Here is a 15613-nt window from a genome sequence, read left to right as displayed (position 1 = left end):
AGGATAGAATACGGGTCTCAAAGCAACTGTCTCCACCACCCCTTTAGTGATATGATCTAAATAAGCTCCAAAACACTGTTTGAATGAAACTATGAAGTAGGAAGTGTTTACACTATGTTACTACAGCAGTATAGCTGCAGCACCTGTAGGGTAGACATGCTCTTAGACATAATTTGGTGTCTGTTTTGTTTATCGTATTAAAAATAAAATTCTAAAAGCCCTTGTTTGTATATCAAAATTCATACATTTTGAAAATCTGTTAACACTTGATTTAATGTAATTTAAAGTGGGGAAAATATTCCATAACTATTTTAACATCACATTTTTCTAATTTAGATGGATTTAAGGTGGGAAGTGCAGGTTATGAAAGTTACCACTTCATAAAAAAAAAACATAGAGAATTTTTGGCAAACTCACTTTGATTCCTTTCCTAGAATTGAATTGAATACTGCAAGAGGAGAGGTTAACCTCCTAAAATAAGAATGTAATTTCCATCATAATTGTCCTGATTTTTATATATATGCTATATAGCTAGGATGTTCATTTTCCATGCAAATCTTTAACACTATAGTGTAAATGATGACAAAGTTATAAAAATGATCTTCTACAACATAAGTAATTGGTATAGTTGGCTCATTTACGTTACCACAGATACAGGAAGAGGAAAGAAGAAAGGTACATCTCTGTTTTCCAGTAGTGAACTAGAGGCTGGGAAACTGCTTCAGTAGCAATCTATTTTTTCCATCAGAAAAATATTATAACAGTAAATTCCCAACCAGCTCTAATGACCTGAAAATGTGAAAAACTTAAGCAAAAGAAACACATATACACACACACACACGATTTTACAAAAACTATTCATGTAAGGAAGATGTACGTATTTCTTATACTGGCATAGGCAGACTTACACAAAGGATGTGATGTCCTACCACAGTACCTGCAAGTGCATGTCTGTCAGAGCCTGTGGTCACTGGCTTCATCTGTTCATCTAGGTTCTTAAATGGCCCCCATTGCTGAGATACGAGTGCCTCTCCAAACACACAAATGTTTCTTCTATGCCTAGCTGACTGAAAGAGACTTTACTTTGAATCCTTTTTTTCTTTTTCTTACATTAAGTTGGAAAGGCTGATGATTTAAAGTGGACTGGGAATTTTCATCTGAAATCAGTGTGGTTTGTAGTCATTTTAATATCTTCTGGGAGTTAACTCCAGATGTGTGAAGCAGTTGTGCAGAAAGTTCTGACTCCTGCATATAGTGGAACACAGAAACCATGTGAAGTCATCATGAAGCAGGGTCAGGCAGTCCCCGGGAAATGTGACCTACCCCTTATGTGGCTTTGAAGTTTAAGACGGAAACGTGGTATTTTGCAGGGAGGCTGTGAGGAGAGCACTCCAGGGGATGTACTTTTGTCAGCCTTCATTCTTAAGCAGACAGTGCTAAGTCAACTGTCGCTTTTTATTTATATATTTATTTAAGATTGTCGGCTTCATTAATAGTTAGAGGATTATTAGAGTGGTCAAGCCTGGAGAACATGAATATGTGAATCATCATAACAAAGTCTGAACACAATAGAAGGGACACAGCCTGCTTGCCAGACATACATGGAAAAGGTGCCTACCATGTCTGTGGCTGCTGGGGTATCCAGAAGCATTGAGAACTTCAGGTGAACAGTGATCTGCAGTGGGTTCAAATTCTGGCCAGGCCTACACTGTGAAGGGACACGGTCAACTTTAATAATTAATAAAAAGTCTGGAGAGAGATTTATTTAAATCTATTATTGTTACAGGTCACACCTAGATTACGTAGCTGAAAAAGAAGAGAGTTGTTGTTTCTTTCATTTTGTACGTTTCATAACTATATCATCAATTTCACTGATTTTTCTTACCTTTGAGTCTTTAACACAGCAACAGGGGAGAGAAACTTTAAAAAAAAAATGAAGAGGGGGAGATATTTGTAAAATCACAAATTTGATGAACACTCAGGGGCAGGTTTGGTATCTCCATCTTTTTTTTAAAATGACTAATTTCAAGTTGGTGTGGTCCAATTTAACTTTACTGTCTGCTCCTTTTAAACTTATTAGGGACATTCATCAGATAACTATAATATTAACTTTTTTGTTTTGCAGTTTTTTTTAAAGGCTAACCAGCTTTTCAAGGAGAACATGCTAACCACCTTAACAGTTGCTGTCCTATCATATGTTGCTTAGTCTTTCTTTTGTTTTCTTTTAATAGTTCCACTTGGGTGCTATCAGATTTTCCTCTTATGCAGAATATGGTTGCATTTAATAGTCCCCATGTCAATTGCTCTGAGATGTCAATAGTCTCAAGAATGGATGAAGAACTCTGCCTCTGGGAATGTATTTGATATGTAGGAGTTGAATAAAAGTGGATATATAGTCACAAACAAAATCCCTGCTCCACTGCTAGTCATGGGGATTATTCACATCACTAGTGCATATGAGTGGAAAGTCTGATCAAAGTAGTATCCTATAAAATGAACACAATACAGTGGAGTGCTTTATAACCCTGACTGAGCATTTAGCAGTTTATAAATAGGACCAGTTTTCCAAGATGCTGCCATTTTGGTTTTTCTCTGAGATTAATGTTAAAGGTCAAAGCTGTGTTAAGCAATTAAGTCTTGGAAGAGAAAACAAATGTATACTCCAGCAATAGTGTACTGCTTGTAAAATGTCTCTGCAATTGTCAACAGCAGAGAACTCTTGAAGCACAAACTTGCATTCCAATACCATCATTTTACTGAATGGAATCCAGATGTCAGCATTGCTTCCTGCTCCAGAAGCTCTCTAAGCAACTGATGGAGCCCATATCTGTCCTATGTAACAATTACAATTGGACTTGAATGGCATACTTTTGCAGAAAGAAACTGCATTTTTAATTTGTGGCAGTGTAATAACTTGTATTGATTGTTAGGGAATGAATGAGTCTATCATATTTCTCAAGGTTTCACCTGGGCTTTTCCCTGGGAGAGAATCCAGTCATTTTAAAAAAAAAAATGTTTTTGAGAGAAATAAGATGGAAATAACTTCCATCAAAAAAATCTTCTTGTATAAAATTCATTTAACTTGCCTTTTACATTATTTCCTGATAGATTTCTCAGGCACCTAACAGTCCTATTTGTAATGCGTGCACCAAGTCAAAAATAGGATTGAATCTTAATCATAAATACAAAATTGAAAGTTTCATGTTTAATATCCTTTGGATGAATAAAAATATTATACAGATGCAACACAGTTCTATAGACTGTCCTAAATAAGCAACAGGACATCCATTCAGTCTCTCTGCTATATAAGGGGGAATAAATTGAGCACATCCAAAATTTAATACCCTCTCTCGCTACCTTTCTTGTTCTTTCTTGCAGTTGTCCGAGATAGGAATTTAGGCCCAGATTTTTAAAGATATTTAGGCACATTTTTAAAAGCCAGTTAGGCACTTTGAAGCCTAAAGCCCACTGACATCTGGACTCTGAAGTACTTAAATCACTTTTGAAAATGAGACTTAGGTTCCTAACTCAATGAGTATAGCCGTGACTAAATACCTTTAAAAATCTGTGCCTTAGACTTCAGAAAAACACGTTGATTGTATGTTCTGAAGTTTCATAGAATATCAAGGTTGGAAGGGATCTCAGGAGATCATCTAGTCCAACCCTCTGCTCAAAGCAGGACCAATCCCCAATTTTTGCCCCAGATCCCTAAATGGCCCCCTAAAGGATTGAGCTCACAACCCTGGGTTTAAGAAGTTGTGCTCAAACCACTGAGCTATCCCTCCCCCTGTTTTCCTGGGTGAATAGCTCCGCTGTTTCATGTGAGATCATCCAAACAAGGTTCATTGTTACTTTTACCTTTATGAACAAAAATAAAGTTCCATCCCCTTGTCTGCTCCTACCAAAAATATTTGTTGTTATTCGTTTCTTTGGTGAACGTATGGCTGTTTTGTTTTTGTTTGTTTTTTTTCTTGGACACTCAAACAGCATCTAGGGAAACTCTGAACTCGGTTGTTGCCTGTGACTGTGGTTTGGTAACTACAGTGTAAGAGGAATGTTAATCCAGTTACTGTGCCTCTTTCATGAAGAATCTGGTATATTGAAACAATTGTCCTGTTAGTATCTACCTGATAGACAGTAATTGTGGAACAAGAGACTAAATTTAAAAAAACAAAAACACAAGGCTGCAGAAAGAAAAATCACACAGGAGGAAAATATTTATTGTTCTGGCACTAAGGTCTTGTCTAGACCAGCAAGGGTTTGCAAAGTATTAGCACCTAATGTATACAGAGTTCAACACATTTTTTAAAAAAGGAGCTAAGCGTGTTAAAACAGTAGGGAGGAAGCTAGCTTTTAAGGGTGTTAGAACCTAATGTAGATAGGATTTAACAAGGTTTTATTCAGCACTTCTTTAAAATATTTTAGCTAATACATTAAAAACGCCAGCCTTCTTCCTAGCCTACACAGGCCTTACACTACGAAAGACTCGATGTGAAGTAAAAATTAGTGGTGGCTTTTTTCCCCCAGTAGCCTTGACTCCAGTTAAGAGGAGGAGCTGCAACCCTTTTCAGTTTGAGTCATAAGCATTGCTAACAGTGACTTCACGTGCCATGTACGGAGGCCAAGGGTGGTGGTCGTGAGAGCAGTAGCTGCACAGTAGCTTCTTTTGGTAAAAATATTCCCCTGCGTAACTTTTAGAAAGGTGGATGTCCGGAATTCCAGGAAGTGCATGGAGTCCAGAATTCAGTTCATTAAAGCTACTGAACTGAGATATTGGCACAGTGATACATGTCGCCTTTCTGGTGAGCAAATATGTCAGCCTGTAGAAAGAGAAGCCCAAGAGAGGATACAAATTCTTAGTTGTTGCAAGAGGGTGTAGCCCCCTCCCCCCTCCCAAAAAAATGATAGAGGCAACTGGCTCCTTATTTTTATATTGTCTTTTAAAGGTAAGGAACTACACCTGCTTAATTGTGGAATTAGCAGCCAAGGTGAAGGGACAGTCAGTAGTGTCCAGACTAGAAGGGAAGAGCTGGTTTTGGTGAATGCCTCTCAGATTTCACCAATAGGGAACAAGCCAAATCACAGACTTTCTAAGGGAAATCTTCCCTCACTATATGTGACTGATCTTTCTGTTTTAATATTAAAAATAGTTTTCAGTATTTTGTTTTTAATATATTCTGAATTTGTTCTGTGCACAGTACATTCTGTGTTTTGGAGAATAGCTACCTTAATTTGGTTACACAGGTGTGGTTAACCCTGACTTCAGTACGCAGTGCCTCGGTGCATAGAGAATAACTATGTACCTAACAGTCTGGTCAGCAGATAAATTACTTCAGTATAATACCATTATACATTTTTGCAGATTGCTAAGGAAAGCTGTGTTTTGGTTGTTTTATTCAAATAGGTTTCCTCCATTTTTTGATGACAACCCATTTGGTATATATCAGAAGATTCTTGCTGGCAAAATAGATTTCCCCAGACATTTGGATTTGTATGTGAAGTAAGTATACTGGCTTTCATCACTGACATGTTTATTTTTAATTACCTCTTTAGCATAGTTTGAAAGGATCTGCATAGGAGGATACCTTCTTGCAGTATTCTAAAATGCTTTGTTGGAAAATATTTTGGACTAAATTTAGTCTTGAAATCAAAGTGAAAACATACTTAATATAATTTAAATCTCTCTCTCTCTCTCTCGAATGCCTCTTCAGGCACAAGGCTTCTCACAAGACCATTATTAAAGCTGTATCAGCAGATTTCATGAGTGTGCTCCAGCTTAATATATGTGCTTATGCTGACTGATCCTGGTATCCCATACCTGTACATATTCTGAACATTGGCTGCCCTCGAAATGCTGCTTTGCTACCAGTTTCCTGTAGTTTCTTCTTCTTGTCTATTGTATTTAATACAATCTTTCTCAACAAAGAGTATACATCTCCACATGTACTGTCTGCAGTAATTTCTGGGCACATGGCCAGAAGGTGAACAGTACAAAGTTGTTTTTTGTCATTGATGACTAGGCCATCATGATGAAAAGCAGTTAAACTTAGGGTACTGTCAACATCTGTTTGTATTTCTCAGTCACACAGTAATCATTGACTTGTATCATCCAGTAAATTTCTCATGCCATGAAAGACGTTCTAGTCACTGCACTCGGCAAGTGTCTCCAGGTTCCATTGTAAGTCGAGAAAGATGGCCATCAATGAGCAGTTAGGCTACTTTAGGTATCATACCCTTTGAGTACTGTCTTTTCCTGGTTCTCCTCTTACTTCTTTAGGTATTTTTGTAGTGTCTTTCTTGAGCGGTATTCTTCACCCCTCACTTTTTTCCTTTTACACCTTTTTGGATGAGCTCATCCAGTGCTGCTTTATACTATTGACTCACCAATCTATCACTTCACTCCTAACCTGTTTCCCGCTATCCAATTCTGTATTTCATCCTACCTCTTTGACATCTCTTCCTTGACTTCTCACCATCAGTTTAAACAGAACTCTTTTTTTTTTTTTTTTTTTTTTTGGTAAAAATATTCCCCTGCGTAACTTTTAGAAAGGTGGATGTCCGGAATTCCAGGAAGTGCATGGAGTCCAGAATTCAGTTCATTAAACCTACTGAACTGAGATATTGGCACAGTTTTTTTTTTTTTTTTTTCTATGAACTCAACCCCTATTCTTTCATTTTTGACACCTCCCTTCATTACCCCCTCTCTCATCCAGGTTGTGCCTGAATAACTCTTTCTCCACAACATTTCCATAATGTCTAGCCAGTAAAGACTCTTGGCAAGGCCTTGATCTGTCACCGCAGATGCCCATACCATTTCATACCACAGCTTCTTTCTATCTGTCCCACTTGATGCCCATACCATTCCTTATAATCCATAGAGAAAACAGCTGCTTTTGTAGACTGTTGATCTGACTCTGTCACACCACCTTCTCCTCTTCCACTGTTTCAAGTTCAAGTTTCTTGTTACTGCCAGTAAGGCTCTGCATTACTCTCTGCCTTTTCTATTTACTTCTAACCTAGTCTTTTTTTCACATCGCCCTTCACTCTGCCTCTGATGTCATCTTTGTTGCCAGTTTATCTGACTTTCCTGCCACAGTCTCTGTGCTTCATTCCTTCCCATCCCCTACATTTGAAATGTTTTTCCTGAACTTGCATGCCCTGACTATTATCCTTTTCTAATTCAAATCTATATTCAAGACCCACTTCTGACAAAAGTTAAGAGAATTTAGCCATCTAATAATCCCTTGGTTTGAAGATATTTGTCAGTAGCTGTACCCCCACACCCCATTCCCCCTCGAAAAGTAGAACTACTAATAGGTGTGTCAGCCACCTCCCTGACCACTCTGTTTTGAAGTGTGCATGATGTGTGGTTTTGTTTTTTGAGTAAACTCTTCCAGGGCAAAGATGTCATCTTTTGTGTTTTGGAAATGCATAACAATGGGGATAATGCATAACAATGCCACTGCAGTCTAAATAATTATTATTGAGCAGGTTTGATCTAGGATGTCGGCACCTACTTGAATTCAACACTATATGTAATGAACTGTTAGAACACTTGACTTTTTAATCCTGTGTATAAAGGACATTAAGGAGGCACTACGCTTTCTCTTGATGCAGATGTTAATTTGGATACTCCTTCTCTTTGAATGCAACACACATTCACAGCTTCAGTGACAACTCAACATCATTGAGTCAGTTCGTGTCTCAGCTGTGTATTTTCTGCATTTCCAAGGCTAGTTTGAGGAGCAGTCAAAGGAAGAGCTCTACAACTTTTAAGAGTCATCAATTAAATAGCACAATGCTGGTTTAAATGACACAGTAAGCGGCTACACAGCTTGTTTCTAACCCAGTGGGATCCAGCAATAGATCTGGCTCTTCATTTCTAATATGAATTACTTTTCACTATTCTATTTGAAAGGGTATCTATTTGTTTAGAACAAGAAACGTTGGATTCCCCCCTCGCCTCCCCCCCACACACACACACCCTTCCTTAAGTGTCCTCTGGGATGCCCTTGGAGGTGGAGAAATTCCTTCAGGAATGACTACAAATGACTGAATCACAGGACTGAATCTAAATCTTGCCACTTACTGGCTGAAATGTTTATGGGAGATTAGGAAATCTCCTTCCAATTTCACGTTTGTATTCCCGTATAGCTGGCAGCTTAGTATTTTTTTCCACTGAGTTTTAGAAATATTTGCTCTGCCCATATGACAGTTTTGAAGCTGTTTAGCAAATTTATTATTCAGTTCACTATTCTCAATATGCCAGACTAAGATTTCTAGGACACTTGATATAATCTTCTCTGGTCTTTTGAGCTATGATTTATTTCATCCTGTCCCTGACCCTTGTATTTGCCTTCTTGCTGTAATGAAACCTGGTTTCTCAAAGGAAAAAAATATTTATTTGCTGGGTTAGATAAATATAGATATGATTATTTTTTTTACAAGTTTTCTGTGAGAAACTCCTGTTTTGAAGTCCCTTGGAGATTCATCTGAGGAAGATTGCAATAGCACCTCTTTCTTCTTTAGGCTGCAGAACAGCGAAGATGGCTAAGCTGTATGTTTTGTCTTGGACATTGATTATTGTGGAACATACAAAACTGTTACTTTGCTTTCATTGAAGAGGTTAAGTTGTAGATAATTAAGAATATAGCCATTGAGAGAACTGTAGAAATTTGTTGCTGAATTTAGTCTCTGTGATACCAGTGCATGTCCAGGGTAATTTCACTGCCTTAGGGCTCTAGTGTAGACATGCCCTAAGTCAACCTATATTAGGTCGACTTACAGCCACCACAGTAATTACTACCCTCCTCCTGTCGGCAGTGCACGTCCTCACCAGAAGCGCTTTCACCGATGGAAGAGAGGCAGTGTGAGGTGCTGAGCCCTCCATGCAGCTCTCTGCTGGGAACACAGCTTCCCTCCGTCCCACCCCCGGCTCTTGGCGCCCCGCTCCTGGCTGGGAGTGGGGGGCAGCCTCCTGGGCTCCTCATCTCACGAAGAGAAGAACCTCCAGGCAGCAGCCCGGCTGGGAGCAGATACCTAGGGGCAGCCAGGCTTTAGATGCCTGGCTTTCTTGTCAATTTCACGGCTCCAGCATGGACCCGTGAAATTAAGACAGCCAACAGAAGACATAAGTAATGCAGTGTTTACGCAGACACTGCATCTCCCTAACTACACCAACATAAGCCATATGCCTCTCATGGAGGTGGAGTAGTTATGTAGGTGTAGCAGGGCACTAATATTGGCGCAACAAGGTTGTAGTGTGTACACTGACATACTTAGGTCAACATAAGATGATTTGTGTAGACCAGGCCTTAATGGAGTTATTCTGGATTTACACTAGAAAGCCAAACAAAATGTGATCCTTGATTTTGTTGTTAACATAGTATTACAAATGTATTTATGTAATACTTTTGATTTTCTAAGCGTTGTCTCAGCTTTTAAAAAGTTTAATTTAGCTTTATACAAAAGTCATAAAACATTGTTAGGGTCTCAAAGTATACATTTCATTTTCTATGGAGGACTTATGAATGCGAGCTAGTCCCCACTATATTTTAAATAGAGAACTTGCTGTTCCACATTTTCTCTATTTTTAACTGAGGTAGAATTCAATATATTATTGGCTGAAACCTAACGATTGAAAGTTATGTATCTTTTTTAATTTGCTATGAGGTCTAGTCTGAAACCATGCTCTGAAGGAAGTTCAGTTTTGACTTAAGATTTGGAATGCCTAACAACATGAAAAGGAAGGTTAGACACTTCAGGAGAGCAAGGAACTTGTATCCCAAATCTTTTCTTAAGAAACGACACTCTATAGCAGGGGCGGGCAAACTTTTTGTCTTGAGGGTCACATCAGGCTTCCGAAATTGTATGAACGGCCGGTTAGGGGAGGCTGTGCCTCCCCAAACAGCTAGGCATGGCCCGGCCCCTACCCCCTATCTGACTCCCCCTGCTTCTCACCCCCTGATGGGCCCCCCGGGACTCCTGCCCCTCCAACTTCCCCCTCATTCCTGCCCCCTCCCGGAACCCCTACCCCCATTCAACCCTCCTGTTCCCCACCCTCTGACCGCCCTGACCCCTATCCACACCTCTGACCACCACCCCAAACTCCCCTGCCCTCTATCCAACCCCTCCTGCTCCCTGCCCCCTTACCGTGCTGCCTGGAGCACTGGTGGCTGGCTGCGCTACAGCCGCATCACCCAGAGCACCAGGACAGGCAGCCGCGCCACCCGGCTGGAGCCAGCCGCGCCACCGCACAGCACAGAGCACCGGGTCAGGCCACCGCTCTGCAGCTGCGCTGCCCCCCAGAGCATTGTGCCGGTGGCGCAGTGAGCTGAGTCTGTGGGGGAGGAGGGACAGCAGGGTAGGGGCTAGGGGCTAGCCTCACGGGCCAGGAGCTCAGGGGCCGGACAGGAGGGTCCTGTGGGCAGGATGTGGCCTGCGGGCCGTAGTTTGCCCACCTCTGTTCCCCTGTGTTCTTCTGAGACCGGTTATCTGTTTTCATACCAGTCTTGAACTGTTTGAATGTAAAACGTTCTGAAATATGGAAAACGTGAATTGTTAAAATGCACAAAATGTTTATGCTGGTAAAATAAAAGTGCTTCCAGTGGTCTGTACTATGCATATCCTAATGAAATAAAACAATGACATTTTTTTCCTCTGTTACAGGGACCTTATTAAGAAGCTTCTAGTGGTTGACAGGACAAGACGATTGGGAAATATGAAGGTTTGTGTTAAATATGTTAAAAAATGTACACATGAATTTTGAGGTCCACTTGTGCTTCTGTTCTGTTACTTAGGACTGAACATCTAAATTAGTATATGAAAAATATTACATTTTTGTGTTCTGAATTTTTTCATTCTTGTACTAGTTCGATGAATGCTGTAGTTGATTTTTGTCCTAAACTTTACAAAAGTACCTCTGTTACACTTGATTGCTGTTACTGGTGTTGAATATATAATTGCACCATACTTTCAGTTCAATGTAAGCAAAAGAGAAAGTAGTAGTGAGGAAGGAGAGGGGGTGTGTGTATGTATGTGATGGGGTGACCTACTGCAATGGGCTGCCATCTGACACTTTGTCCAGATGCACTCCTTTCCTCTGTGGTTCTATTTCCTTGGACGGTTTTAATGATTTCCCCCCCCCTGAAGGGAACAACCTCATCCTATAACTGTATATGTAAGCGTACAAATGACTGAACGTTAAAATATTTTCAAGTTGTTTTGTTCTAATGTTACGAAAATTTGGAAAATTACTACTACTACTACTACTACATGTTAAAAAGAGGTTTTCTTTGGAGGCAAAGGTACCCAATACTAAATTGGCTTCATTTAGAAAGTGTGTCCCCTCCCCCCCCAGTTTAAATTGATTCTCCCGTAATGTTGTGGGTCCTCCACAGCCAAAGGAAATGGTGTCAGCATTCTTGTTACAGTGATAATTCACAAGCAGGAGATCTTAGATCCCCCTGCTTGTCACCAATCTGTTGTGGAATGAATGTAATACCATGTCCATAAAGAGGTGAATGTGCAGCTTTTCAGAAGAAGGTGTGTGTGGGTGGGTGGGTGTGTACACCTTGTACAGAGTACCCTCTAAATATAGAACAAGAATAGAAAATAACATCACGGTGTGATCCTAATAACTTCATATCCTGTTTTGTGTTTAAGTGGAATAAAAATCATATATTGAGATGTGAGCATCCTAGAAATTCCTGTAGATTTAAATATGTACTGTCAGCTGCCCACACAGGTAACTAGCAGCAAGTTTCATTCAGACATATAGTATCCCTCCAATAAAATGTCCTTTGTTGCCATTTTTCTACTATTCTAAATCTCATGGATATGGATCCCTTTTTTCAAAAGGAAACAGTCTTCCACCCAGCTTCTTCATATTGCCTCTTCTGAACATCAAAGCATACTCTAGTAGGACACGGGCACCATCTTTGTCCTGCTTCAGAAATGTGCCCCTATCTAAGATTTGCAAAGTACCAATGTGGAACAAACCCGCAGACATTTGTCAAATTTTATGCAGTTGATGTGCCAGATAGATCTGATGCCAAGGTCAGGACAGCAGAATTTCAATCGTCAGTTGATTAATCCTGCTGCAGTTCCTCACTGTCGTTGTCCAGGGAGGATGCTAGTTATCAGTCACCTACAGTGGAATCCACACTGACTAGAACATCTCAAAGAACCACAGTTACTCTAGGATAAATAACTCTTCTTTTGTAAAAGGCTCTGATCCTAACCCTAGTCCTTACCCTGTGCTTAACTTCTTACATGTGAATAGTCCCATTTAAATAATTTTATCAGCTCACGGTACCAGTAATATCAGTACCAATCCCAAATCCACATTTGTGGGTTTACTCAGAGGATTAAAGTTAAGCATATAGATCCATGTTTTGCTGGATCAGCTTCAAGATAGAGAGAAGCTGGGTTTTTTTCCCCATACTTATTGCTCATGATATTTACTTAAAAAGAAAATGAAATCTGTGTAAAAACAAACTACTATTCTAAAGAGAGAAAGTGACACTTCTGTTTTTGTACACACAACCAAAAGAGTTAATCTGTAATAAGTCTATTTACAGGAAAGAGTAATAATTTTGTGTAAGTAGAATATAACATACATTAAAAGCTTGAGAAACGCAGCTCTAAAAACATTTTAAAAGGTCATTTTAAGAGCAATTATTTTCTAAATAAGAAGTCTCCAGTCTACATTAGAAAATTGACCATCTGGTTTCCAACTGTTGATGGGGAAACCATGGACATCTGTGCAAGTGCATTAACAAAACAACACTGTTGTACATGGTACGTATTGCCTTTTATTCACAGCACAATCTTTTAGTGTAAAAGGCCAAAGAGGCCTAGCATGACATCAAGTAAGAATAATAAAGAGCAGTGTCCTAGGGCTTCAAAACTGAAGAAGTCCTTGTAAGTTAACAATATTTCAAACCTTGTTTTGCACCGTATTTCCCCAGAAGGAAATTATTTAGTAGTGTGATAAATTAAGCAAGTTATATGGTGTATATGCTCTAAAAATAGAGACATATCTGCAAGTAAAAGAAACAAATCAGGTACATAGAGTACACAGAAACAAATCAGGACATCTATAGAGACCCAAGGGACTGATCTGATAGAGCACTTGAGCTGAGGGTGGCAGTGGGAGTGACCCAGTGGAAGGTAATACTTAGGAAAGTAAGCATGTCCAATATAAGATGTCTTGAAAACCTCAAATAAGATTTTGTTTTAATAGCAAAAGATGGAAGAAGTTAGAGCTAAAAACATTTTGGAACACTGCATTCCTTTTAGCCTTCAGGGAGGAATGAAGACAACTCTTCAGTCCATCAAGTACTATATATTTATAGGCTGAGTTTTCATGTCCAGGATATAAAGTAGGCTAGAAATCTCTTTGGTGCCAATGTGTAGGTGTAAGAAATAATGCCATATATTTGCATTTTAATATAATTTATCTGTGATGGAAAAAGTATAAAGGTTTGAAACTGCAGATGCAATAGTCTATTATAATTCTAGCTTAATTGATTTAAAATTGTATACATTTATAAGGCCAGACACTTAAAACTGACAGTTTGTTGCGGTCAGCACTAAATCTCTGCTTTAGCCATTGCTGGGAATGAGCATGTGAGTGGGTACTGAGATTGGGCCAAGTAAAATCAGTCCTGGGCAAGACAATTACAATCATTTTCTTTATTAGGATATAAAGTACATCTGAAGTTCAGTTCATTTTCATAAATGTCACAAGTTACAGTTTGAACAGTACTGCATTGTGAAATTGAGAAGCTTTGGATATAGTATAAGGTTACCACAGTTTCTCGGGGCGAGCAGTGAAGATCCAGCCTGGTAGAATTGCTGTGGTAATTGGAGAAAGGGAAATGTTCTGTTTTTTTGCATAGTATGCTGGAAACCTCACTAATGCTCCTTACATAAAACTGCAAAATTCTGTAGTTTCACTTTTCAGAAATGGTTATTGCAGTGTCAGGTCTCAGGGATTTACACCAATCAGTTTCCGTCAAATTCAAGCTACAGAGACTGGAAGACTGGTGTTCATAGGGAGAGTTAAGCGCTGGAAGATTTTAGTTTTGTCTCCTTTTGGCAGACTAAAAAAGAAATTGAAGAGCAACTAGCAAAAAAACCACAGAAGTGCAAAACAAAATTAAAAAAAAAATCTAAGTACATCAGAAGCAGGAAGTCTGCCAAACAATCAGTAGGCCGCTGGATGAACAAATTACTAAAGGAGCACTCAAGGAAGACAAGGCCATTGCAAAGAAGAGGATGCGAGGGAGATTCCCACACCCGAGTCATTCTTTCTAGATGACAGATATGAGGAACAGTCCCAGATTGAGGTATCAATAGATGAGGTTTTGGAGCAATTTGATAAATTAAAGAGAAATAAGTCATGAGGACCAGATATTCACCCAAGAGTTCTGAAGGAACTTAACTATGAAACTGTAGAACTGCTAACTGTGGTATAAAGAAAAGGAGTACTTGTGGCACCTTAGAGACGAACACATTTATTTGAGCATAAGCTTTCGTGAGCTACAGCTCACTTCATCACTTTTTGCGGATACAGACTAACACGGCTGCCACTCTGAACTGTGGTATGTAACCTATTGTTTAAATCTGCCTCTGTACCAGATGACCAGAGGATAGATAATGTAACAGTGATTTTTTTTTTTCCCAAGAGGCTCCAGAGGTGACCCTGGCAATTAAAGGCTGATTAGCCTAACTTCAGTACTAGACAAATAGTTTCAACCAATCAGACACATAGATGAACACAATATATTAGGGAAGAGTCAACACAGCTTTTGTAAAGGGAACTCGTACCTCATTGGTCTACTAGATTCTTTGAGGGTGTCAACAAGCACGTGGACAAGGATGATCAGTTAATATAGTAAGCAGTCGTGGAAGAATAGGGAAGGTTCTTTCATAGATCACTAACTGGTTAAAAGATAGGAAACCAAAGGGTAGGAATAAATTATCAGTTTTCACAGTGGAAAGAGGTAAATAGCGTGGTCCCAGAAGGATCAGTATGGAACCTGTTTGTTCAGCATATTCAGAAATGATTTTGACAAGGGGGTAAACATTGACTTTTCAGAATGTACTACACAATGGAAAAAAAAATCCCAACTATACATACAAAATGGTGGGGTCTAAATTAGTTACTGCTCAAGAAAGATCTTGGAGGAATCATGGATAGTTGTCTGAAAACATCTTCTCAATGTGCAGCAGTAGTCAAACAAGCGAACAATGTTAGGAATTGTTAGGAAGGGGATAGATAATACAGAAAATATCATAATGATACTGTATAAATCCATGGTGTGGGCACACCTTGAATACTGCATGTAGTTCTTGTCCCCTGATCTCAAAAAATATATTTGAATTGGAAAAGGTATAGAGAAGGGCAACAAAAGTGATTAGGGATATGGAACAGTTTCTATGCAAGGAGATATTAAAAAGATTGGGACTCATCATCTTGGAAAAAAGATGACTAAGGAGGGATATAAAGAGGTCTGTAAAATCATGAATGGTGTAGAGAAAGTGAATACTTTGTTATTTACCCCTTCACATAACACAAGAACTAGGGGTAACTCAATTATTAGAC

At 39.2% G+C, this 15613-nt stretch overlaps 1 protein-coding gene across 1 annotated transcript in view; it reads left to right on the top strand.

The window, feature by feature from the left end:
* PRKX (protein kinase cAMP-dependent X-linked catalytic subunit) overlaps positions 1–15613 on the top strand; it is a 116847-nt gene that overhangs the window by 86912 nt on the left and 14322 nt on the right. The window contains exons 5-6 of the mRNA XM_084613056.1: positions 5405–5500; positions 10669–10726. Of these exons, the coding sequence (XP_084469182.1) occupies positions 5405–5500; positions 10669–10726 (154 nt within the window). The remainder of the gene's footprint in view (positions 1–5404; positions 5501–10668; positions 10727–15613) is intronic.

This window comes from Lepidochelys olivacea, assembly GCF_965140295.1.
Source record: "Lepidochelys olivacea isolate rLepOli2 genome assembly, chromosome: 1".
Classification (NCBI taxonomy): Eukaryota; Metazoa; Chordata; order Testudines; family Cheloniidae; genus Lepidochelys; species Lepidochelys olivacea.
This window is presented reverse-complemented; position numbering and strand designations above follow the sequence as displayed.